The sequence below is a fragment of the Plasmodium relictum genome, assembly GCF_900005765.1.
Source record: "Plasmodium relictum strain SGS1 genome assembly, chromosome: 14".
In the NCBI taxonomy this organism is placed as follows: domain Eukaryota; phylum Apicomplexa; class Aconoidasida; order Haemosporida; family Plasmodiidae; genus Plasmodium; species Plasmodium relictum.
This window is the reverse complement of record NC_041692.1, coordinates 309,675-335,993: the sequence shown is the minus strand read 5'-3', so window position 1 is coordinate 335,993 and position 26,319 is coordinate 309,675. Positions and strand designations below refer to the sequence as shown.

The following is a 26,319-nucleotide window of genomic DNA, read 5'->3' as shown; positions in this document are numbered from 1 at the left end:
ATTTTAAATGAATTAATTATATGCCAAAACAAAAAAAAAAAAAAAAAAAAAAATTAAGCTGTGAATTTATTATTCTGTCTTTTTTTTTTCTTTCTTTTTGCGGAATATTGTTTAACTTACACTTTTAATACATATAATAAGAAATAATGATCTTATATTCTTCTAAATAAATATGAAAATTAAAGAAATAATAGCGAAAATGAACTTTTTCTCTTATTTTTAAAAATATTAATTTTTATAAGTAGATGTAAATTTAAAAATTTTATAAGATAAAATGAAAATTATAATGTATTTTTGTATTATGTTTTCTTTAAAGAAAACAAATCTTTTATTTTTAAAATAATGGAAAAAAAAGAATATATTTTATCATTATGGAAATTTTCCATTATAAATAATATTTTTTTCCTTTTTAGAAACTAATCTCTACAAATAATAGCAAATCATGGAATCTAATGAAATATAATAAAGAATATATTAGATTTTTTTTTTGGGGGGGAATTTTAAAAAAATTAATTTATTTTCAAAATAATAGAATAAAAAGAACATATTTTTTCATAATAAAAGATGTCTAATAGAAATTCACAGATATATTTTCATCTTAAAAATTAATTTTTTAACATATTTAAATAAAACACTAAACATTATCTTTTAAAATTTAGTAACACTTTTACTATTTTATTATATGTTCATTGTTTTTTTTTTTTTTTTTCATTTCTTATATAAAAATAAATTAATATATTAGTTTCTGTTTTTTATATTTTTAACTAGTTCATTTATTATTTCAATTTAACATGTGTCTGTTTTTATATTATGTAAAAAAACAAATGCCAAAAATAAAAAAATAAATTATGCCTTGTTAAATAAGTTTATATGATAACAATAATTTAATTTTTAATTTAAATGATATATTTAATAAAATATGTAAAGGTATTTAAATTCTTTTAAATAATTTAAATAAATTTACAAGTAATAATTTTTTCTTCTATTATAAAATATATAAGGGTATTTTTTTTTTTTAATAAGAGTTTCAATAACATTTTAAAATTTTTACATGATATCCTGCTATACATTATTAATTATTTATTTAAATATATTTTTAATTTTTCATTTAAGTTAAAGAAATATAAATGATCCCTTTTTAACTTTTTACATATTTAAATGATGTTAAATTCTTCATAATTTTTTTTAACCCTATTTTATTTTATCTATATTAAAAAAAAAAGTTTAATTTTTAATAAATAAAAAAAAGTATATACATAAATATTTTTTCATGTTTTCTACTGATTCAAAAAACTAAAAATGTTTTTAGAAAAAATCAAAATAAATTTAATAAAAAAAATTGAATGTAGTATTTTACATTTAAATAAAAATATATATATTATAAAAAATTTTATTATTTAAAACTTTTTCTAAGATATTAAAGAGAAAAATTTAATTAATGATTAACATATTTATAATATAATGAAAACAAATCAAATAAAAAGTTTAAAAAAAATATACCGTCATATTTTGAATGAAGCTTCCAAATTCGAAAATATAAACTACAGTGTTTATTTCACTAATAAGGTATAATAAAATCTAAAAAAATTCTATATATAAGCTATTTTACTATTCTTAACTAGATATATAGCAAATACTAAATTATATAAAAAAAATGATATAGAAATATGCCCTTATTAAATATTTTTTTTAAAGTGGGCCAAAAAAATTTAAGAACAAATTGCAATATTTATTTATATTTATACATATATATTTTTTTCCTTTTTCTTTTTTTATTTTAGGCAAAAGAAAATTTTAGAGAATTTTTTAGTAATAATAATTACAGTAGTGAAAAATTAAAAGTATTTGAAGATGAATGTAATGATTATCTTAATATGTTGAAAAGGCAAACCATAATACATAATTTATACCATGTTGATAAACCATTAGTTTTTAAGTAAATATATAGAGAAATATTGAAGAATATCAAAAAAATGTCTTTTTTTTTCTTTTTTTTCCTTTTTTTGAATAATTTTGAATTAAAAAACTTCTAAGGATAAAAAAGCAAAAGTTTTAAATACAAAAAAAAAAAAAAAATTAATAATAAATATTTGTAAAAATTCAGAAAAAAAATAAAAAAATAATAATATAATTTTTTAAATAAAAAAATTGTAAACAAATCTACTTTCATTTAAAAAAAAATAAAATAAAATAATTATGAACTGTTCATATAAAAATACATATATGTGAATATATGTATGAAAATACATTCTTAAAACAGCATAGGAACGGGGCAGTAGCCTAAACCTGGTGCAGTTGGATTATGAATTGTATAAATTCCTTTTTGATAACTTTCTTTCACTCCATATGGCCATGAATTTGATATTTGTGGTTTATACTCCTTTGGTAAAGCATAATCAGAAGGTGGCTGTTCTATAGGATGTCTGGTATATCTTATCGTCTGTCCTTTTGAGTTCTTCATTGGTCTTGGTCTATATTTACCTTTCCATAATTTTTGTCTAATTAAGAATTTGCATCTGTCACCATCTACTGCTGCTGCATTTATTGCTTTTGATCTATCTCTTGAATCAGGTATTGCAAATAATATACACTTAATTTTTAGTAAATTACAAGTATGTTTATATAAATCAAAATCAGTTTTGTATAAATATTTCATTAACTTCTGTCTTCTAGCTAATAATATTGACATAGTTCTTTTTTTTGGATGATCTTTACATCGTTGTATTAAATGAGCTCTTAAATTTAAAATTTTTTCTGTTAAACATCCAATTTGAACAGCTGCACTTCCTGTATCAAATGGCCTTCTTTGTAATAATCTTCTTATATTTAATTTTTTAAATTTATGTATTTGCTTATTATTTGCACAACTTAAGTGTAACATATTTTTGATATTATCTTTTAAATGTTTTATATCATCATATTGCCATAGGCCAATATATCCATTAGGTATTTGGTTTCTTTCAGCTAAAAAATCTCTTTCTGCTTTTAAATACCATTCTGTTTTTTGAGCATGAGTTTTTACTGCCGTTACTCCTGTATATCTATGAGCTTTAACTCTTGATTCATATCTCTTTGCATCTCTTAAAAAACCTATTTCCTTTTTCTTAAAACATATAAAACTATTTACTTTAAATATTTTATTAAGTAGATTCATTCTTTAATCCATTTGCTGTATTAAAAAAAAATGATTAAAAAAATATATTTAAAAATTTTTTTTTTCTTTTATAAAGAATTATTTTCAGGTAGCATCATTTTTCTATATGGATATACATTATTTTTTTTATATATTTATTTACAACAGAAAATATGCATAATATATTTAATTAAGTATATAAGATATTTTTAAAAAATTGAATTTAATAGTACATTTATATAAATGTATATATATATATATATATATGTGAGCAATTAAATTTCTACAGCATATTTTTGCGTTATATAATTAATGTAATTAAAAATTGAAAACAAAAATTAAAGTTTTGGTATTTTATTTATTTTACATTACCTATTTAATGAAATGAGAGGAAATATATATATAAAAATTATCAATGATTAACAAGTATTAATTTAAAATATTGGAAATGAATAAAATTACTCTCTTATTAATTTTACATAATCAACATAAGTCTTAAAAGTAGATAATGTATAAAAAATAAAAATTAGTAAGAGTTAATTTTAACTTAAATTTAAGAATTTTTTTATCCCATTTATTTTATTGATTTAATAATCCTACAAGGAATAAAAAATTAAAATATAATAACAAAAATTAAAAATAGTTTAATACAAAATATAATCTATCTATTATTTGTATTATATCATTAAAAGCATAAAAAGAGAATAAATCAGAAAAAAAATAATATAAATAATAAAGAAAAAAAAACTAAAAATTAGAAATAATAATAATTAATAAAAGCCTTAGAAGTAAAATTTCAATATAATAAAAAAAAAAGAACGTTACAAAAAAAAAATTTTTTTTCACTTCAGCAATAAATTTTTTTTATATATATAAAATATAAAAATTCAAAATTGTAGATTAATTAATAAATTTTTTATTTTACATTATTTGATTATTTTTTTAGTTTAAAATTATATTTGTAATTAAACATATGTTTTGCGTTTTTTATTGTATTCCCAGAAAAAAAAAAAATTGGATCAATGGAAGATTTAAAAAGAATTTTCTGGTTAATAGAAGAATTAATTTATATTAATTTTGAAGATGAAGATATTTACAATAATAAAGAAAAAGAAATTGTAAAAAGCTTATCAAATATATTTAAAGATCACTTAAATGAAAATCACAGTGAAAGCATAAGTATTGAATTAAATGATGGGGCGTTTAAAGAATTACTCTCAGAAATTACGAATTTTTTTAATGTCTTAAAGTTAGTGAAAACCACAAAGCATAAAAATTGTATAACTCATTTATGGGTTTATGATATATTTAAATTTATTATAGAAACTTTTAAGAAAGATTCAATAATTGATATTAATCAAGTAAAAAGAGAAGTTTTCCAATTTTTTTTCAAGGAAAAAAATAAACAAAATTTGAAATATAGGGATAATTTTTTTTTAAACACTTGCTTTATTTTTATTTATGAGATAAAAATTCTTTTATGTTCCTGCATTTTTTTAAATATTTTTGTTCAGTATAACTGGACAGGGCCACCATTAAATTTTGATTTTAAAAAATTAAAAGAACAAAAAATGCAAATAGGTGATTCAGATATTTATTTTAAAGAATTTATAGATACAATAAATATTAAAAAGGAGACATTTTTAAATTCATGTTTGGAATTTTTGTCACTTGAAGGGGAATATACATATGAGTATAGTGAGTTAATAAGTTCCTTTTGTATGTGTATTATTTTATTAGGAATAGTAAATAATTTTAACGAAAGAGATCAAGATATTTTTAACTTAAATGAATATAATCATTTTAAAAGTAACATGCATGATCTAAGTAACAATAGAATAGCTAATAGTATATCTGAAATAGAGAAAACAAATAAAGTAGCTAATGATATAGGTACTGAATATATTACTAATTATAAAGATGAAAAACAGGAGGAAAAGAGAGAAAATAAATATGACTATTTGAAGCTTCATTATTTTATAAAGAGCAAATATTTATGGAAAGCAAGAATTTATTTTATATGGCAAAGATTATTTGTTTCCAGTAATGATTATTTTTATTTTCTGAAAATAAATATTATTGACAAACCTATTATTATATTTAAAAATATAAAATTATTACCTGAGGACTTTGAATTAATTGAGAAAGAAATAAATATAAGAGCAATAGATATCTTTGACCATTTAAATGAAAATATGAAAGAAATAGAATATTGTGATTTATTTTTTGAAAATTATATGTCTGAAAAATTTAAAATTTATGTATTATCAAATTTTTCAATTTACCTTGCTTTTTATAATTATACCAGTGGATACCAGAAAATAACGGATATGGTTTCTGAAATAAGTCAGTTTCATTATTCTTTCACAGGTCGAATGGGTATAAAAAGAAAATATCAAAAAATACCAGCTACAATTTTGGTATTAAAAGTGAAATTAAAAGATGAGGAAGATAATACATCTACTATTTTAAAAGAAATAGATCCCTTTAGTGAATATGATATATTAAAAAGTGATTACAAAATTATTGAAAATGAAACAAATGAGCATTTAAACAATTGTGAAAAGGAAAAAATGAATGAATTAAGATATGAAGATCATAAAAGTTTAAAAAGAGAAGAAATAAGTAGGACACATACTAGAGAAGAGGAAGTAGAAAATAAAGATAATATTAAAATAGAAAAATCAAGGGAAGATGATTGCTTAAAAGATATATTTGATGATAAAGTAAATGGAAAAAAATTAGGAGAAGCAGGGAATGATAATAACTTTACAGACGAAAATGTTTTTGAAAACCATAATGGTAAATTAGAGAATATTAACAATAATGATAAAAAAGAAAATTGTGATAACGATAATAAGAAAAAAAATGACTGTAATATTAATAATAATGAAATTTCATTAAAAAAATTTGTTTCATTTAAGGATGAAAAAATGATTAATATTCCTGAAAAGGAACATGAAGAAAACAATAATATGACATTGAATAATTTAAGTAGTAAAAAGGATGAAAATGCGAATAATTCTGGAACAAGTGATTCAGAAAAAATGAGTAATAATGGAGAAAAATGCTTAGAAAAATTCAATGCAAAAGTTACATGGAAATTGAAAGATTTAGATCCTGATACTGACATATTAGAAGAACCTTTTTTTATTGATTCTCAGAATAATTATTTTAAAATTTTATCCTTTCAGGAACAAATTACTTTAATTAATTATTGTTTTTCTATGATTAGATTTAATCCTTATTATGATGAAATAAAATTTGAAAAATTAAGTGCAGTAATATCAAGATGTTTAAAATGCTACGATGTTAACGCTACAGTAGAAAAAAAAAAGGAAAATAATAATAATTTATTACAAATAAAATATCAAAATTGGTTATTACATTCTTGCATTTTATGGTTTAAATGTAAATATGAAACATGCAAATTTAAAACTGTTGATAGAGCAGCAGCTCAATTAAATGAATTATTAAAAGAATGTTATGAACCTAAACCTGAAAACATAGAAAGATTAAAATTTATTTATGATGTATATTATCCAACCACTTGGGAAATGAAAAAAGAAATAGGTAATGTTATGATTAAAATTGGTTCTATGGTATCAGCTTTTAATATTTTTAAAGATTTAAAATTATGGGAAGAGGCCATTACATGTTTAATTGAAGCTGGTAGAAAAGAAGAAGCAAAAGAACTATTAGATGATTTAATTCAAAAGAAAAGAACTCCTTGTTTATTGTGTTTATATGGGTTAATAGATAGAAATAATGCTCTTAATTATTATAAAGATGCATGGAATCTATCAAACTTTAAATATTCAAAAGCGGCTAGATTTATTGGAAAATATTATTACAATAAGGAAATGTATAAAGAATGTTGTGAATATTTAGAAAAAGCTTTAGAAATATCACCATTGTTTTCAGATATTTGGTTTATACTTGGTTGTTCTTATATGAAAATAGATAAATTTGATGAAGCTATAAAATCATTCACTCGTATGATTAGTATGACAAATGAAAATTCTGCTAAATCATATGGAAATTTGGCTTACTTGTATATGAAAAAAGGTGCATATAAACCAGCTAAAATATGTATAAATCAAGCTGTAAAAGTTAATAATAATGAATGGAAATTTTGGGATACATATCTAAAATTATCCATTTTACAAAATGATATAGACAGTTTCTGCTTATCTCTAAGGACGTTATGCCAACTGAATCAAGTAAAACAAATACAACCATGGGTATTTGATTACATTTCTGATGTTATAATAAAAGATAAACCTACCTTTATCCAAAACAAAAATGGTTTAAGCTATTTAGATAAAATGATTACAACTATGGATAGTTTATCTGCATATATAACAGAATATGATTCTTTTTGGAATGCATATTCATTTTTCCTTTTTATGAAGGGAAATTTTATTGATTCATTTAATGCAAAAATTAAGGAAATACGATCTATAGAGGTAGTTTGGAAAATAAATTTTTATTTAGTAGCTTATTTCTTTTTCTTCACTAACCGTTATTTTTTTTTTTTTTATAGAGTATAATACAAAAATGTAATGTGAAAAAAATAATTGATGCATTAGTTTCGAAACAGATAAATGCCATAAAGTTTTTATATCATATAATAAAAATCTATAATATCGGAGAAAAAAAAGGGTACACTGAATTTATTTTTATTAAAATAATAAGACTAATATTTTCCTTTTATATATATATATATATATATATATATATATATATAAGCTCCGTTTGTTTTTATTCTTTTTTTTTCTTTAGAACATTTACATATCAGTTAAAGAACATAATTGAATCAACTTTAACACAATACAAAAACATAAGTCAAGAGAACATAAATGAGCTATCGGAAATAAAGGAAATTATCAATTGAAGCAGTTGTAGCAAGGATTAGTTCTAGAAAATAATTTATATTAATTTTAAATTAAATTTAATTTCTAATATTATAAAATTATAAATTCACAGAGTATATTAGATCTTTAAAAACATATAAAGATCAAAAAGTATATTTGTCTTTTATTTCTTTCTTTAATGTATATAGAAATGTTATTAATTTTATTTATATAGAAAAGAAACATCTATTTTATATAATAATAGTTATAAATATACTTGAAACATATATAACTTTTTTTTTTTTTATTTATAAATTTTAAAAAGCAATATGTATTCATAAATTTTTAAATTATATAACTTCATTATTTTAACATGTAGATATTTAGTAATTAAATCTTTATTTATATTTATTTCTTTTTAAAATTTGCGATGATAAATATATATTAAAGTTATTTTTCTCAGAGTCTTTAGTATATTTTGACGAAAACTAAATAAATAAAATAAAATAATATCTTATAAGCTATAAAAGGATTCTCTAATTTTCATAAAATATTTCATGCTGTTTTTTAAAAAAAAAATTGTAAAAAAAAAATTATTTTTAATTAATATTTTTTTCCTAATATTTTTAAATAACTATTTTTTTTTTTTTTCTTAAGCCTTCGAACTATTTTTTTTTTTCTTTTGCATTATAAAAAATTTTCTGAATTCAGCAAAAAAAAAAAAATTTATATTCAAATATTTAACAGTAAAATAAAAGAATATTTTTAAATTATGATAGAAAAATACATTAAGATAAAAATAATATTATAGCTTTTTTTTTTTTTTTAAGCACCTCGCTAGTTGTGTGCTATAGATTATATTTAAATGATATGAGCAAGTTATGTTGTAATTTATAGTTGTGTTTAATTACGCACACATAAAATCAAAATTTTTAATTCTCAATACAATTTTAACATACCATTTTTTTTTTTTTTTCATTTTTTTTATTTTGTTTTACTTTATTTTTTTTTTTTTATTAAAAATTAATAAATAAAATGATTTAATCTGTTCTTGAATACACATAAACGTATTAAACTAAAAGCAAAGTCAATTTAACTTTTTATTTTACTGTGTGCATATGTATATGAAAAAAAAAAAAATAAATTAAATTAATAAAAATAGCTATCCCATTGAAATAATATTTATTTCACGTACATGAAAATAAAAAAAACTTCACTCTTATTTATTGATATGTGGAAAAATCAATAATTTAAAATTGTTCATTCTATATTTTTTTATTTAATTATTTTTTTTTTTTTTATTTTTCTTTATTTCTTATTTTTATCTCAATTTGATATATTAAAGAAAAATTGTACTCTTAAATAATGTACAACTTAAAATTCGTTTGTCTTTTAATTTGAAAATAATTACAAACTTTTAACAAAACCTTGAATATATACAAATTAAAAATTATTTAGATAGGATAATATATATAAATAAAAATCTTGAATTTCACTTTTTTTGTTTTTGTTGTTTTTTTATAATATTTTATATTTTTTGCTCATTATATGTATATACATTTATTTCATTCTTTTAATTAAAGTAAAAATGGTTTGCTCACAAACTTGTGCAATTAACAGTACTTATGTACCTTCAAAGATGGAAACGTTTGTTACAAAGGTTCCACATGAAATCACTTTAACTGATGCTGAATCAAGAATATTCATAAAAAACATAAAAAGTGGAGTAACTCTGGAACAATTTAGACATTCTTTAGAAGAATATGGCCCTGTACAAATCTATTTATATGAGCCAGGAACCCAAAATGATGGATGGGCATGGGTTGCTTTTGAAAATAAAGAAGCAGCACTTAAAGTAATTGAGGAATCAGAAAAAATCAACGAAGAAAATAATGAAAATGAAGCAAGCGTACATAGTAATGATGAAGAAAAACAAGATTCAAATAGTTTTTATGCTGAGAATGAAGATAACCAACAAAACGATGAAGAGGAAGAAGAAAATGATGATTAAATATATTTTTAAATCAGTAAACTATACAGAATAAACTAAATTTTTATGGTATTATATAAGAAACTCAATTATAGAGAATTTACTAAATAAAATATCTATAGTAAAATTTTTATTTTAGTAAAAATTAAAATATGAAGAATTCAAATAAAAAAAAATATATATTTTTTTTTCTTTTTTACATAGTAGTTCGTTAACTTTTTTTTTTTTCTCTCATTTTTCTGCTTTTTATTTTTTTTTTATTTGTTTACCTTTTGATTAGTTTAATAAATTTTCTTATACTTTTAATTAGCTAAAAGATAAACTTGATTTTTTAGTACTGTATAAAATATTTTTAAATTTTATATTTCTATATTATTAAAAGGAAATTTACTATAAGTATTGCAGAAAAATGAAATAATATCAGTCAAAAAAAAAAAATTTAATAGCAATAATACACAAATACAATTCTTTTACTCTTTTACTAATAAATAAAAAATAAATTCCATTTTAACTTTTATTTTTATTTAATAAATCAAGGACATTATAACATATGTTTAAATTAACTTTTTTATGAAATAAATTATGTTTTTTATTTTCTAAAGAAAATTTTCTTGTATGCTTAGAGTACATATATTTAGTAAAATTTCATTAATAAATATTGGAACAACTAATTTTTTATATTAGTCTATATATTAAAGAATATTTAAAAACATTTTTTATAAATCTTTTTCTTTTTTACTATTTATGTTCTTTATATTCAAATCTTTAATATATTATAATATTTATGATAAGTTTTATTAATTTGAACTTGCTATCTTCCTATTTCTCTTATATTCTTTATCTTTCATTATATATATATTTTTTTTTTTTATATAATAAATAGAAATAAAATCCAGTAAAACTGTATTTATAAAACCTGAACAAGGATAATTTGAAAATTAAACACTTCTAAATACACTGTTTTGTTTTGCACACATTTTTTATTCTATAGAAAATTAAAATAATATAAACATACAAGTAAAAATAATTTATTTAATAAAAAAATCACTATATATATGATATATAAAAGAAGACATTTCATAAAAAATTTTGCAAAAAATCTTAAGAAACAAAGTATTTCTCTTAAAAAGCTTTGATAAAATAAAGCTAAATATGCAATAAAATTTAAGTATATCCATAATTTTAAAGTTTAACAACTTTGCTCTTCTTTTTTTTCTTACCATATATAAAATAAAAATATTTTTCTATTTATTATAATAAGATAATGTAAAAAAAAAAAAGAAGAAAATAAATAATTAAAAATTAAAAGTGGAGGAAATAATTATTGAAATAAAAAAAAAACATACAGTATGTGCAATTATAATAATAACAAATTAAGGAATAATAATAGATATAAAGCAAAATTATATAGAACAAATTCTTTGAATTAGTATATAGCTAAATTATGAAAAGAATAAAATAAGAATTAAAGAAAGTATATATATAGTACATTTTTATGCAAACCTTAAAATAATATTGCCTTAAGAAAAATATAAAAAAAAAAAGAAAAAGAAATAAAATTAAAAATAAAAATAATTCAGTGAATAAAAAGAAAAAAATATAATAGAGTATGGGATGCTCATCAAGTTCTCAAAGACGTAACTCAAAAAAAAATATAAATGTTATAACAAAACCTTCAGGAGAAAAAAAAAAGTGTGTAAAAGATACAAAAGTAAAAATAGTTTTATTAGGAGACAGTGGGGTTGGTAAGTCAAGTATTGCTTTGCATTTGTGTCATGGACGTTTTTCTGAAAAGCACCAAGTAACAATTGGTTCAGCTTTTTTACATCATGTAATTGAATTAAAAAATGGTAAATATAAATAAACGTGTTATTTTCAAATAAAGTAAAAAAAATCAACACATAAAGCATAATAATAATTTATTTCATATTTTATTAAGTGATAAACTTTTTAGAATTTTAATAAATATCATAATATATTATTCTTATTTAGGTACGAGCATGAAACTACATATATGGGACACAGGAGGCCAAGAAAGATTTCGTTCTATGGCTCCTTTATATTATCGTGACGCATATGGAGCAGTAGTTGTTTATGATTCAAAGTAATTTTAATTTTTTTTTTTTTTTCCTTTTATTTTATTTATTTATTTTTTTCCCAATAAAATATATTATAGCAATGTTGAATCATTTGATTCTCTAAAGTATTGGATAAATGAAATAAAATCAAAAGGAGCACGAAATTGCTGCATTATGGTTGTTGCAAATAAAAAGGACTTGCCAAAAAAAATTAATTCGGAAGTAATTACAAAAAATAAAAATAAAATAAAACTTAAACAATTTATATATTTAAATTTTTTAATAAAAATAAATAATGTATATTTTTATAATTTTTTTATACTTCTAAATATTATTTTTACACTTAGATGGTTATGAAATTTTGTGAAGAAGAAAATGTGTCTTTTATCGAATGTTCTGCGAAGGTATGAAATAAAAATATATATATATATATATAATACATAAATATGAAAAATAAGATAACAAAATTATTATCTTGTTTTTTGTATTTCTTATTAGACAGGAGAAAATATTAATACTCTATTTGAAAAAATTGGTAAATTATTCATATTTATATTTTTCTCTATCATATAAAACTATTATACATAGTGAAATTCACCCTTATTTTACTTTCTTTTTTAGCAAACCGTATTTATATTACATTTAAAGAATCACTTTTTTATAACTCATAAAATATATGGTAAGTTTTTCTCTAAGCTTTCATTTCAAGTTTTCTTATTTCATTCTGAATTTATTAATATATATCCTTTTTTTAAATTTTTTTTTAATTTTATTAAAATCAACCTTTTATTAATTCTATATCTTTTAAATATTAAAAAAAAAAGTTTTTTTATGAAATGCTTTAAAATAATAAATTATATTTAGATGATATTGAAAAAAGAACATCTTTAGTATTACATCATTATTTCTTATGAAAAATAAAAAAAATAAGTTTTTAAATTTTTCTTAATTTAATATTTTTTTTAAGTTGTAAAAGTAACGAACAAAAATAAAATTGATATAAATAAGTTAATTTTAATGAAAACATATTATATCAAAATAAAATGCTTATAAATACATAACAAATGCTTCATTTTATTTATCTTTTTTTTTTTTTGGAAAGCTATTTCATAATTACAAAAAAAAATAAGAAATATGATTTTATTAAAACTATTTTTATACATAAATACATTTATAATAATGTATGCCAATATATGATACACTGAATGATTTTTTTTTTTTTTATATACATGTATATTAAATATGGAATAATAAAAATAAAAAAATAAAAAATTTGTTATTACATTTTAAAAAAAAATTAAATATATATACGCCTCTAAAAATAATTAAAAAACTTAATTCACGTTTTCGAAAAATATAAACTAAGCATTAAAATATTTTTGATAATAAATAAAAATTGGTATCATCTATATAGAGTAAAATTAGAATTATAAATAGAAGTAATAATATTACAATCAAGGCTATATTATAAATTTAAAGATATAAATTCTAAGAAAATAAGTTTATTTATTTTTATTTATTTATTTTTATTTCATTTCATTTCGTTTTATTATTATTAATTTTTATTTTATTTAATTTTTCATTTTTTATTTTTTTTTGTAATAACTGTAAAAGATTTTAAAAATGTACAAAACAATAGATAAAAACATTAAATCCTTGAAGACCGTTTTTTTTATAATTTTTATTTGTTTATATTTAAAAGTATCAAAATGTGAAGAAGAATATATTGATTTAAAAAATAATTATATTGAAGGAATAGTTAAAGCTAATAGCGATATTTTATTAAATTGTACTGTTTATTTAGACTCGGAAACTTATACAAAACCAAAAAGTAATGGAAAATTTGTTTTCACTAATGTAAATGAAGGAGCATACACTTTATTCATTAATCATCCTTATTTAGAATTTAATAAGTTTCATGTTGAAGTTAAGCATAAAATGACAAAAAATAATCACAAAATATATATAGTACAAGCATACGAACTTATATTACCTTTTGAAAAAAATAATTTAATGGTAAATAACATTGTCTTTGAAATAAAAAACTTTTATGAGTTCCTTATGCCTCAAAAAACCTTTTCTTTATTTAAATTATTAAAAAGCCCTCTCTTCTTAACTTTTCTTTTTTTCTTAATTTTACTATGTTTACTACCTCAAATGCAAAAAATATCTGAATCAGCTAATGAAGAATCTTTTAGCCAAATTACATATAAATCAAACTTTTTAGAATCTGTTAAATAATAATGAAATTTGTCAATATATAAATATAAGATTAAAAAAAATTACCTCAAAATATAAGCATTAACTAAAATAACTTTATCATAAAAAGAAAAAACAAATTAGAGATAACTTTTAAAAAAAAAAAAAAAAACAATGTTATATTTTTCAAATGAAAAACACGGTGGTAGGTACATGTATATATATGTGGATATTTTATTATTTTAAAAAAAGAAAGTGGAACATTTTTGGAATTTTAAAAGATGATATAATTAATTATAAAGGAAATTTTAACAGGTGTAACATTTTTAAACAATTTTAAAATATTTTTTATAACAAAATAAATACACTACATAAAAAAATTTATATTATTTCTATAGAATAATACTTAAAATTTTTTTTTTATAAAACTTCTAATTTTGTTTTTAAAACCTTTGTTTATAAATTTTCCTTTTTTTTTGGTATTTTAATTTTTATTGAAAATTAGACAATATAAATTTTTAATTATAAAAAATTAAATGTTAAGAAATAATACAAATTATATAATAAAAATTATATTTAGACTATTAAAATTAGAATTTTTACATATATTTATATAAAAAAAAAATTAAAAAGAGATACAATTTTGCAATTACGTAAGTATGAATATTCTAAAAATTTTAACTTTATTCTTTAATAAAGAATTAAATAAAATGGTGCTAATATTAAAGAAAATTCTTTTAAAAAATTATAAGAAATTAATACAAAAAAATAAGCATTTTTTTAAAAAATTTTAATATTAACAATAAATAAAATTAAAAACTAAAACTGTGTACAATAAAAAAATTCTATATATCATTATAAATATTTAAAATTTATTTCTCTTTTTTTATATAAAAATGTATTTAAGAAATAAAAAAGCTTATCATTTAGTAAAATAATTGACAAATGAAATAATACAATTAAAATAATATGATTTATGCTTCTTTAAAATTAAAAAATAAAAAAATACAAATAATTACACTTTAAAATGTTTGCCTTTTCATTTAAAATATCTTTTCTGTAATTGTTAAAGTAAATATACTCATTGTTAAAAAAAAAAATACCTTTAATAATATTAATATATAAAAAATTAAAATATCTCTAATAAAATAATAATAAAAAATTTTGAGTTATATAAGAAAAAAAAAAGAACTGTTGTTTTTAAAATTTTATGAATAGGAAATATCTATATAAAGATAAAATATCAGTATATTTAAAATAAAAAAAAATTCTTAAAAATGATATTAATTTATATATTTAATAAGTAAAATTTTTATTAAATAATTATATATATTTTTTTTTTAAAAAATATGTACTAATAAAAAAAAAATAAGACAATTTTAAAAAATATAAAAAAAATTATGAGAAAATATTCATATAAGCTAATTACAAAACTAAGAACAAAAAAATAAAAAAATGTGTAATTAATAAAATTCTTAATTTAAAAATATATATACATATATAATATTAAAAACTATATGTACACAACAAAAAAACAGTGCAAAAAATTTCAAATTCTTTTCATAAAATATAACGTCTGCTTCAATTTTAAGCACTTGCTATTAAGAGCATTTTAAAAATACTGACTTTAATTATACCTTCTTAAAAATTAAAAAAAGATAAATTCTTCTATGCATATTTATTAACAAATAATATATATATAATTATAATATAACATTGAAAAATACATTGTTACAATAATAACGAAATAAATGAATGAAAAGGGAAAAGAAAAATATATAAAAATTACAATGTCATATATATATGATAAAAAAAAATATATATATATGTATAAATTTATAAAAATTTATGTATTTATCTATAAGTTGATGAGATATAAATAAAAAAAAATTTATTTTCTTTCTTGATTTATTTTATATGTTATATAAATGAAATAAACAAAATTATAAAATAAAATTACAAATATAAATATGTATTACTTATTTATAATTTTTCTAAAAGGAATATATGCATATATATATATTTACGCAAAAATAGGCATATGCATATATATTTTTATGTTTTCTTCAAAGTAACATTAAAATTTTAATGTTTATACTTTTAAAAAAAAAAAATATATATATTGTGTTAATAATTGATTTTTTTTTATTTTACTAGGTAAATGAACACAAAAATAATTAAAGTCTTATCACTCTTTCCCTTACACTAATCTTTATATATATATGTATAGAATATATACAATCTATATTTTGTATTTATTCTATTATTTTTTTCAATTATTCAACAATACATTTAAATTCTTTTTAGAATTATTTAACACTTGTATCTTTCTTTTCTGCAATTAATTAGCTGTATCACTTTTTATTAAACGTAAATTTAAATTTTATGATGTCATATTTTTAGTTACTAATTTATTATTAATTTTTATATTTTTTTTTTTATTCTTTTTCTTTTAACATTTTTTTTTTTAATATTTTCAGAAATACTATTATTATGATAATTCTCATTAATAAAGTTTTTTTCAGTTTTCGTTTCACTTTTCACATTATTTATAGATATATCTTCTTTTTCTATTATTTTTAAATCAATATCATCTTTATTACTTTTTTGTACCTCTTTTCTATTTTTTTTAATATTTACAATTTTTTTATTTTTCTTTGAATTCATTTTATTTCTCGTATCCTCATTTTTTTTTATTAAAGTCTCAGGATTTATTATATTTTGTTTTTTAAAATTTCCTCCAGTATTACTATTATTATTTCGATTATCTATTTTATTAGCAAATATGTGGTCATTAATATCTTCAACTATTTTTTTATAAGAGTCACATTCTTTTTCATTATTATTATTTTCCATATTTAAATAATTTTTAGAATTATTTACATTAAATTCACAATTACTCTGTACTTCATTATTATTTTTAATTTTAATGCCATCAGATACTGAATCAATATTTTGTGTATTATTATATGTTCCAAGACTACTCATAGCACTTTTTACTTTTTCATTTTTTCCATGAATACTACAATTTTCATTATCATTATTATTATTATTATTATTATTATTATTATTATTATTATTATTATTATTATTATTATTATTATTATTATTATCATTATTATTATTATTACTATTATCTTTATTATTATTATTATTATTGTTATTATTATTATTATTACTATTATCTTTATTATTATTATTATTATTGTTATTATCTTTATTATTATTATTACTATTATTACAACCGCTGTTATTATTATCATCATTGTTATTTAATTTTTTATAAGCAATATTTGATATTATTTTATCTTTATAATTATTCTTACTAGAATCAATTAAATTAACGTTATCACTATCATTTTTCTTTTTAGAAGTAATAATATCGGTATTCTCATTACTTTTTTTATTATATAAATTAAAATTGTTCATTTTGAAAACTTTACTTTTTGAACAATTATTTTGTATATTTTTATTTTCTAAATTGATATTTTCTATTGAATTTATGCTATTTATTATTTTCCTTGGAATTACAGTATTCACATCAGGAGAACTTTTTAGTTGTTTTAAATTGTTACCGGCATTATTCATAATATTACTATTGCTTATATTAAATGTTGAAAATTTTTTATTTATATTACTTATAAATGATTCATTATCGTAACATTTAATATTATTTTTCTCTTTTACATTTTTGTCTTTTAAATTGGTTGAAAAATTGATATATATAGCTGGAATAATACCAAAAGGAAGCTTTAAAAAGACAGAACAAACAATATAATCAGAACATGTTTTAAAGTTTCTTTTAAATATACAAAAAACATTTAAAACTGTTTTAAAAATATAAAAATAGCAAGTTTTATCCATATCATAGTGGAACCAATCTAGTAAATAAAATTTTTTAAAAAATTCAGCCATTCTATTTCCTGCTTCTTCATCTAAATAGGGGCATGCGAGTAAACATAATCCACTAGAAATTAAAAATCTATTAATATGAGTGTCATATATATGAATTAATAAGTTATTACTTGAATTACATAAAAAAGGAAAATTAATCAATTGATCTTCTAAGTTAATATTTCTATCATCCACTTTTCTTGTTTCATTTTGTTCTTTTTTGTTTTTATTACGAAATTCTTCAATGCTTATATTTTGAAATATAAGATTCCATATGTTTTTCTGATTATAACAGATTTTCATCTCATTAATTAAATTGATAGTACTAATATTTTTTTTTTGTATATTACTTAAAACAACATTCAATTCATTATAATTTATTTGTGTAATAAAACTTTCAGGGGTTAAATAAAAAACAGAAGCTTCTAAAAATATTTTCAAACCATTAATATCAGGGATTACTTTAATATGTTTTTCATAAAAACAAGATGAATAATTTGAATATGTTATCCAAAATTCTCTTGCAAATCTTTCATTTTTAAAATGTAATAATCCCATTGCACCACTATTACAATTAATTTTATAAAATTCCCTATACTTCAAATTAAGATATGTAGATAGTAACTCATTTTTTGCTGAATAAAATTCATTTCCAAATAATAATTCAAACTTTAAAATTCCTAATTTTTCAGCCAACATTATATATTTTCTTTTACTTTGCTGAAAAGTACAATATAATTGCACATTATTATATATAGTATCCTCATTGTTTAAATCTATTATATCCAATATACTATCATAATTTTTATTATTATAATATATATCTATTATACTATGCAACATATAATATTCATTTAATTGAAATGGTAAACCTAAAATAAATAAAGTTCTACAGTTAGATATCCATTTTTCATAATCATGATTTTTATTTTTAAAAATATATTTGTCAAAAATTTCCAAAGGGAATTTCCAAAATTCATATATTTCTAAATTTTTTTTTTTATCATTTATTATTGAACTAATACAAGGAGTTTTTAGAGAATCATCTAAATTTTCTGATTCTTGTAATTTTAGCATATCTAAATTCTCCAATAATTTAATATCTGTATTTATTTTTTTTGTAATTGTATCAAAATTAACATTGATTAAACTATTATTAGGTTTTTTTATTTTTATATTTCCATAAAATTTATTTATTAACTCATTATTTTTTTCTTCTAAGAATTTATCTTCTGGAATAAGCAAATTACTTATTTTTGATGAATCTATTTCATTTAAATTTTTTATCTCTTTTTCTTTATTACTCCCACCTTCATAATTTATTTTAATTAATGAGTTTGTATAGAGATTCATATTATTATTTAATGATCCTCTATTATTTAAATTATGATTTAACACTTTTACATTATTACAACTAGTAGTTTTTATATTATTTATTGGAATAATATGAATATTATTATGACTGAAATTTTGTATATTATTTTTATTATCATAATTAATTTTATTTATATTTCCATCAATACTATTTCTATTTACATTGTTTGTAGGGTTTAAAGAATAAATATCATTTGTATTATAATCTATTTTGTTACTATGTAATGAAATGATATTCTCTTTTCCTTTTTTTTCTAAATTAGAACACATATTATTGTTATCCACATTATGGTATTCCATTTTTTTATGCTTGTAACTTTCACGATATTTAATTCCTTCTTCATAATCCACTTCACTAATTTCATCGCTATCATTTTTTTTTCTTTTTGAACTTATATATACATCTTTTTTAATTTTTTTATAATCATTAGAACTTCTATATTTTGTTCTTTTCATATTGAAAGTAAATACTTCACACTTTCGTATATTAAATATAAAAAAAAAAAAAATAGACTAATAAAATATAAAAATAAAAAAAATAGAAAAATAAAAAAAATAGAAAAATAAAAAAATAAAACAAAGAAAAATCAACCAAAAATATCTTGATATTTTATTATTTAATTATGATTTGCTATCTCATCAATTTTTAATTTTATAATTTTTTATCTCTTTAATTTAAAATTAAAGAAACATAATTTATTTGTTGTAACATATACTTTATTCTATATTTATTTACTTTTACTAATTTTAATAATTTATTTCGCATTTAACCTTCTTGTTTATTTCTTTGCAAATTCAAATATTCTTTTAATATTTAACTCAAAATTAACAAACAAAATATATATTTATTTTCTTAAATATATACACAGATATATATACCAATTTTGTTGTCTGAATTACTTGCTTATATGTTAATTTATATATTTATTTTTACATTTTTCTTTTTGTTTTTCTTATATCCAACTAAAGCTATATGCTTATATATACTTTATTTTTAAATATTTATAAATATTTTCACTTTGTTTATTTTTATATATTTATATTAAGCATTTTATTTGATTTCACTCATTTTGATATCTTGATTTTTCTAACTTAAATATAAAAAATTAATAAAATTAAAAACGAGAAATTCTATTTAATAAAAAAAAAAATAATAAAATAAAACAAATAAAGTTTAAACTTGTATGTTTTATTTATTAAAATATTTTATGAATAATTTAACACTATAGAAATATAAATATATATATAACTAATTATATTTCTTAACATTTTAATTTAATTTCAAAGTCTATATGAAAAAGCAATGATATATATTTAATAAAAAAAGAAATATATATAAAAAACTTAAATAAAAGTTATTTACACACAATTATGTATTTGCTTCTTTTTTTTATATAATGTTCTATTGAATAAACTTCCTTCTCACATATGTAATTACGTATACTAATGTATTATGGTTAAATATAAAAAGAAATGTGATCAAATATGCTTCATATATATTTTAAAAAAATTCTTAATTGTTGATGAACATTATTATATTAATATAAATAAAAAAAATATTCAATATAAAATACATTTTTATATAAAATTTTACACTAATAATAAAGTATAATTTTGTTTCTTAAAAATTGTATAACATCGATTTTTATTTTTAATAAAAAAATAATAATTTCTTAATAAAAAAAAGAAAAATAAAGTAAACAAAAAAAAAAAAAGCTAAATCCCATAAAAATAAAAAATAAAATAAAAATATATCCTAAAATCATTCTATGTGTACATATATAAACATTAAGAAAAATAACAATAATAATAATAGGAATAAAATTATAGAAAAAAAAAAAAAAATCATAATAAATTATTTAATAAAATTCTATTTTATAAATGCACGCATTCCTAAAATCAGGACTAAATAAATAAAAGAAAAAATAAAAAAAAACCTATAAAAAATTTAATATTATTAAAGTTAATATTTTATTTTATTTTTTTTTTTTATTTATAAAAATTTAATCTTTAATTAGTAAGTAAAAATGAAAAATGAGAGTAAATTTTCAATTAGGATATATTAGTGATTACTTATTTTAAAATATAATATTTTTCTTTAATAAATATTTAAGTGTTTAATAATGTTCAGTACCGTAATATAAATATTAAAACTTAAATTATTTATGATACATCAAGTTACATGTAGGATTACTGTTAGTCATCTTCATAACATTTAAAAAAAAATATTAATTTTTTTTAAAAATGTAAATTCAAGATATGATTATGCTTATAAATATATATATTATTTTAGTGTAACTATTTTATTTTTTCAAAAAAATAATGAATGATAGATTAAGTAGAGACTTAACAAAAATTTTTATGGACAAACGAGAAATTGCAAAAGAAGAAATAGATCCTCGCAAAAGTTGGCTTAAGAGAATTTTGATTAATAATAATTCAATTGATTTAAAAAATTTTTTAAAAGCAAGCAGTTTAAAAAGAAGAGAAGGAAATTATTGTAATAATTGCAAAATCCTTGTTAAACAAAGTAATTATTTAAATACAAAAAAATTTTTTTGTGATTTATGCGAAGAAGTATTTTGTATGTATTGTGCTAAGAGCATAGACTTAATGAAAGATGCAAAACTAAAATATATAAAAATAAGATTATGTAAAAACTGTTTTATTTATATAAATGAATTAAAATATATTATATACCCAAATTTGTCAATAGATAAAAAAGCAATTGATTTAGAAAATATTTTTAATAAAATTTCCAATTGTTATACAACAATATGTAGTAACATATCTCAGTTAAATGGATTAATAATGTTATGTGAAAATAATAAAGAATTTTTGAATGATTTTAAGAAAGAAATAAGCCATTTAACTGAAAAAATTCAAGAAGATGTAGAATTCTTAAATAAAATGAAAAAAAAAAACAATTTTGTGACAGATAACACTTTAATTCTTAATAAAATGAGTAAAAATTTATTCTTATACCTAAAAATAATTAGAAATAAGATTATGCCATTTGCTATGGAAGTCTTAAATAAATCAAAGGAACTCCTATAAAACAATTTTTTTATAATTAAAATATATTACAATTTATATTTATATATATTGGAATAATTATAATATGAATTTCATTAAATATAGGCATATTTATAACTTAATATTATTAAAATAAGGAAAAATATTAGTTCCCCCTTTTTTTTATTCTTCTCAATTATTCTATATTTTTATGTGATTCTCTTTCATTATTATTTTTATAATATTTCTGACTCTTTTTTTATGTGCGTTTTTTAGTTTCACCTAATAATAGCATTGTCTGTTTACATGCTTATTAATTTTTTTTTATAAATTTTCTTCATTTTTTTTAAATATCTTTTAATTTTTTTTGTTATTTTTATTTATTTTTTTTTTTTTTATAAACGAAGCATTATACTCTTTTTAAAAATTCTAAATTAGTAATTTAAAAAAAAGTTAAAAAAAAATAGAAAGTAAATACATTACTATTTGAAAGCTTCTATATTTTATTCTATTTTTATTTTTTTGCCTTTCTGTTTTAATATTTATAAAACATACCAACAAATATCTTTATCAACTTTAAAACTTAAATTTTAAAAATAAGAAATGTTCTATTATTAATATAAAATAATTTAATGAAAACAGAAATAAAAAAGGGGGAAAAAAAAAAAATCAAGCTAATTCTAAAAGATTATTTCTGCATTATCTTTTTTTCTTGAATTTATAAATGGTTCTTCAAGTATCAGGAACGCATATATGTCTACATAGAAACTTTTATAAGTAAAATAATTATTAACTCTTGAAAATTTTTTTTTTTAATTTTTTTTATAATTTAAAAGAAAAAGGAATAAATAAAAATCATTTTATGAAATATGCTTTTATGTGTGTGCACTTTTTTACACTATTGCTACTTTTTTATTAAGAATTCTTAAATCCCATTCAATATATATTAGTATAATTTCTAATTATTAAATTTTTGAAAAGATGATAAATCATTATAAAATATTTAAAATTAATGCTTTATAATAAATATTCTAATCTCATTAACTTATATTCTTTTGTTAAAATAAAATAATTTTTTATTCATTATGTTAATATAAAAATTCTATATATTTTCATCTAGTAATTTTCTATAATATAATTTTAAGAAAATTTATGAAATATTTTTTTGGCATATTATTTTTACCTTTACTAGTTTATATATTTAGCAACTATTAATTTATATTTTTGTTTTTAAATATATAAAAAAAATTTAAAAGTAATATAATTATTCCTGTCTATTCATTATAGAACAAAATTAATTAAAAGAATAATTTTTTTTTTAGAGAAGTATTTATAGAAAAAGGCAAAAAAAAATTTTAATTATCTACTTTTAAAAGATTTTTTATATATATATGCATTCTGTTTACATGTAAAAATATATTACATAAATAAATTAAAAAATTATTATTTATTAAAAAACATATATAAATATATTATATTTTGTTTTTAAGTAATATTAGATCATACTATTTCCAGCTTTTGAGAAATTCTGAAGTTAAATTTTATTTGGTTTATAATCAAAAATTTATCTTTTTAATTTATGAAAATACATATATTACAATTCTAATAAAAATTAGAATTAAATAGAAATTTAGGATACCTTTTTTTTATTAATTTATTCATTATCTTTTTTTTTTTTTTTTATTATTATTCTTTCTTTTTTCTTAAAGAAAACAAAATAAAAAAAAAAAAGAGTAAATAAATAAATAACGGTGTGTTTTATGAAATACAAGTAATCTAAAAAATTATACTACAACAAATTAACAAAAAAATTAAATTATTTAAGTATTTTAATTTAAAGTTATATTTTTTTCTTTTTCATAATAAATACAAAAAGAAAAAAGTATACTTATAATATTACAAAAATATGAAAGTTTTATTCTTATTCTAGTTACACTTGCAAGACTTCATTTTATTATACATTTTTTTCTACATAAAAAACGGAAACGAAATTTTATACTTTTGAAAATATTGACATAAAAGAAATAATATATAAGAAAAAAAAGTATATAAAATTATATTTTAAATTTTATTTTTTTAAAAAATGATAGAAATTAAATTAAAATATAATGAAGATAAGAAACAATTATATATGTCAAAAACTGGTTGTGATAGTGCTAAAAAAATAATTACAAAAGGAAAAACAAATTTAAAAAAGAATGATACGTATTCAAAAGAAAAATTGCAAAATAAAAACTTTCAGAAGTTAACATATTTAATCAAAAATTCTGATTCAAAGAACAACGTATTGAATGAAGTAGAATGTTGCATTCCCAAATGCAAGTACAGTTTTTCTGAAAAAAGAAACTGTATAAAAAATAATCTGGCCTTAAAAAATAAAATATTAGAACTAATAAAAAATGGGGAAAAAGAAAAAAATAGGTGGTTTGATAAAGATGAGAATTCTTATAACTTTGTGAAAAAAAGTAACATTGAAGAAAAAGAGCAAAATCACAATTACAATTATAAATTTCAAAAAGAAGGGAAAAATGAAGATTTAAAAAAAGATAAGGATTTCGAAATTTTTAAAGAATTACAAAAAGAAAATAAAAATAATACAAATAAGATGAATAAAAAAATAATTGTATCTAAAGTGTTGCACAATAAAATGAATAATTTCGAATTATCTAAATTCAATGAATATAAAAATATAAATTCAGTTAAAAGTATTGTATCTAAAAAAGAAAAAAATATTGAACTAAAAAATGCTAGAAATAAAGCTTTAAAGGAAAATTTAATAGAAAATTTTAATGAAAAAAGAGTATTACAATATGAAAATACTTTACATGAAAAAAAGATAGTTAATAGAAAATGTAAAAAGGAAAATATTAAAAGGGATAAATCGCTTATTTTCTCATATTTTTATAAATCTAATCCAAGTAAATTTATGAAATATGAGCAAAATATATTTCATAAAAACACGAACAATTATTTAAGAGAAAATAAAAATGTTAATTATAGTATACACAAAAAACAGAAAAAATATACAATGAATGATCAAACAAGACAGAAAGAAAAAAAAAAAGATAAAAAAACTAAAACAGAAAAGATGAAGAATAACTTCGAAAAAGATGACGAAAATATAAATTCAGGAAACAATGAAGAAGTAAAAAAAAAAAAAAAGAAAATTTGCAAAAATATATGGGATCAAAAGGAAGAAGATAAGGAAAAGGAAGATAAGGAAAAGGAAGAAGATAAGGAAAAAGAAAAATTACAAAATAAAGAAGAATTAATAGATGAAAAAAAAAATAAAAAACCTAAAGAAAAATTAAAGAAAAAAAAAAACTTCATTTTAAATAACATAAAAAAAGTAAAAAATTACAAGAACAATTAATTTACATGAAAAATGGTAAATTCAAATTGTTATCTAAAGAAAATTGATGAACATTTATCAAAAAGAAGACATAAAAAAGCATATGCTATTTTATGTTTTAAATATAAAAAAAAAACAATAAAAATAAAAAACATATATAGAAATAAAAAATAAAAATAAAAATTGAATAAATAAAATTACCAGTTTGTGTATATAAAAAAACATACACGGAAAAATAATCGTTAAAAACATAAGATTACTAAATCTAATATAATGGTAAAATAAATTGAATAACTGAAGATACTATAAGGTTCATATAAAGAAAAATAACATATATTTTATGAAAAATATAAAAGAAAAATAATTTTAAAGGTATAACGTTAGAAATATTAATTAATATATATATAGAACATAGATAAAAAATGCTA

The 26,319-nt window shown here is 17.7% G+C and overlaps 9 protein-coding genes across 9 annotated transcripts; 7 read left to right on the top strand and 2 right to left on the bottom strand.

Annotated features, from left to right (window-relative positions):
* Positions 1-1,461: 1,461 nt before the first annotated feature.
* Positions 1,462-1,940, top strand: ISD11 (the record flags this gene model as incomplete). The annotated part of the gene is made up of 2 exons (XM_028679137.1): positions 1,462-1,566; positions 1,782-1,940. The coding sequence occupies 2 exons, from the start codon at positions 1,462-1,464 to the stop codon at positions 1,938-1,940; spliced, it is 264 nt and encodes an 87-aa protein (XP_028534880.1).
* Positions 1,941-2,251: 311 nt separating this feature from the next.
* PRELSG_1408800 (mitochondrial ribosomal protein S15 precursor, putative) lies at positions 2,252-3,154 on the bottom strand (the record flags this gene model as incomplete). The annotated part of the gene is made up of 1 exon (XM_028679136.1): positions 2,252-3,154. One exon carries the CDS (start codon positions 3,152-3,154, stop codon positions 2,252-2,254), a length of 903 nt encoding a protein of 300 aa, XP_028534879.1.
* Positions 3,155-4,155: 1,001 nt separating this feature from the next.
* Positions 4,156-8,030, top strand: PRELSG_1408700 (conserved Plasmodium protein, unknown function; the record flags this gene model as incomplete). Its single annotated transcript, XM_028679135.1, has 3 exons — positions 4,156-7,602; positions 7,680-7,798; positions 7,919-8,030. 3 exons carry the CDS (start codon positions 4,156-4,158, stop codon positions 8,028-8,030), a joined length of 3,678 nt encoding a protein of 1,225 aa, XP_028534878.1.
* Positions 8,031-9,577: 1,547 nt separating this feature from the next.
* PRELSG_1408600 (conserved Plasmodium protein, unknown function) lies at positions 9,578-10,000 on the top strand (the record flags this gene model as incomplete). Its single annotated transcript, XM_028679133.1, has 1 exon — positions 9,578-10,000. One exon carries the CDS (start codon positions 9,578-9,580, stop codon positions 9,998-10,000), a length of 423 nt encoding a protein of 140 aa, XP_028534877.1.
* Positions 10,001-11,588: 1,588 nt separating this feature from the next.
* Positions 11,589-12,728, top strand: RAB5b (ras-related protein Rab-5B, putative; the record flags this gene model as incomplete). Its single annotated transcript, XM_028679132.1, has 6 exons — positions 11,589-11,829; positions 11,972-12,083; positions 12,156-12,279; positions 12,405-12,461; positions 12,556-12,592; positions 12,679-12,728. The coding sequence occupies 6 exons, from the start codon at positions 11,589-11,591 to the stop codon at positions 12,726-12,728; spliced, it is 621 nt and encodes a 206-aa protein (XP_028534876.1).
* A 952-nt stretch (positions 12,729-13,680) lies between these two features.
* On the top strand, positions 13,681-14,298 carry PRELSG_1408400 (conserved Plasmodium protein, unknown function; the record flags this gene model as incomplete). Its single annotated transcript, XM_028679131.1, has 1 exon — positions 13,681-14,298. The coding sequence occupies one exon, from the start codon at positions 13,681-13,683 to the stop codon at positions 14,296-14,298; it is 618 nt and encodes a 205-aa protein (XP_028534875.1).
* Positions 14,299-16,680: 2,382 nt separating this feature from the next.
* Positions 16,681-19,980, bottom strand: PRELSG_1408300 (conserved Plasmodium protein, unknown function; the record flags this gene model as incomplete). Its single annotated transcript, XM_028679130.1, has 1 exon — positions 16,681-19,980. The coding sequence occupies one exon, from the start codon at positions 19,978-19,980 to the stop codon at positions 16,681-16,683; it is 3,300 nt and encodes a 1,099-aa protein (XP_028534874.1).
* A 1,866-nt stretch (positions 19,981-21,846) lies between these two features.
* PRELSG_1408200 (zinc finger protein, putative) lies at positions 21,847-22,581 on the top strand (the record flags this gene model as incomplete). The annotated part of the gene is made up of 1 exon (XM_028679129.1): positions 21,847-22,581. The coding sequence occupies one exon, from the start codon at positions 21,847-21,849 to the stop codon at positions 22,579-22,581; it is 735 nt and encodes a 244-aa protein (XP_028534873.1).
* A 2,041-nt stretch (positions 22,582-24,622) lies between these two features.
* PRELSG_1408100 (hypothetical protein) lies at positions 24,623-25,912 on the top strand (the record flags this gene model as incomplete). The annotated part of the gene is made up of 1 exon (XM_028679128.1): positions 24,623-25,912. One exon carries the CDS (start codon positions 24,623-24,625, stop codon positions 25,910-25,912), a length of 1,290 nt encoding a protein of 429 aa, XP_028534872.1.
* Positions 25,913-26,319: the final 407 nt, after the last annotated feature.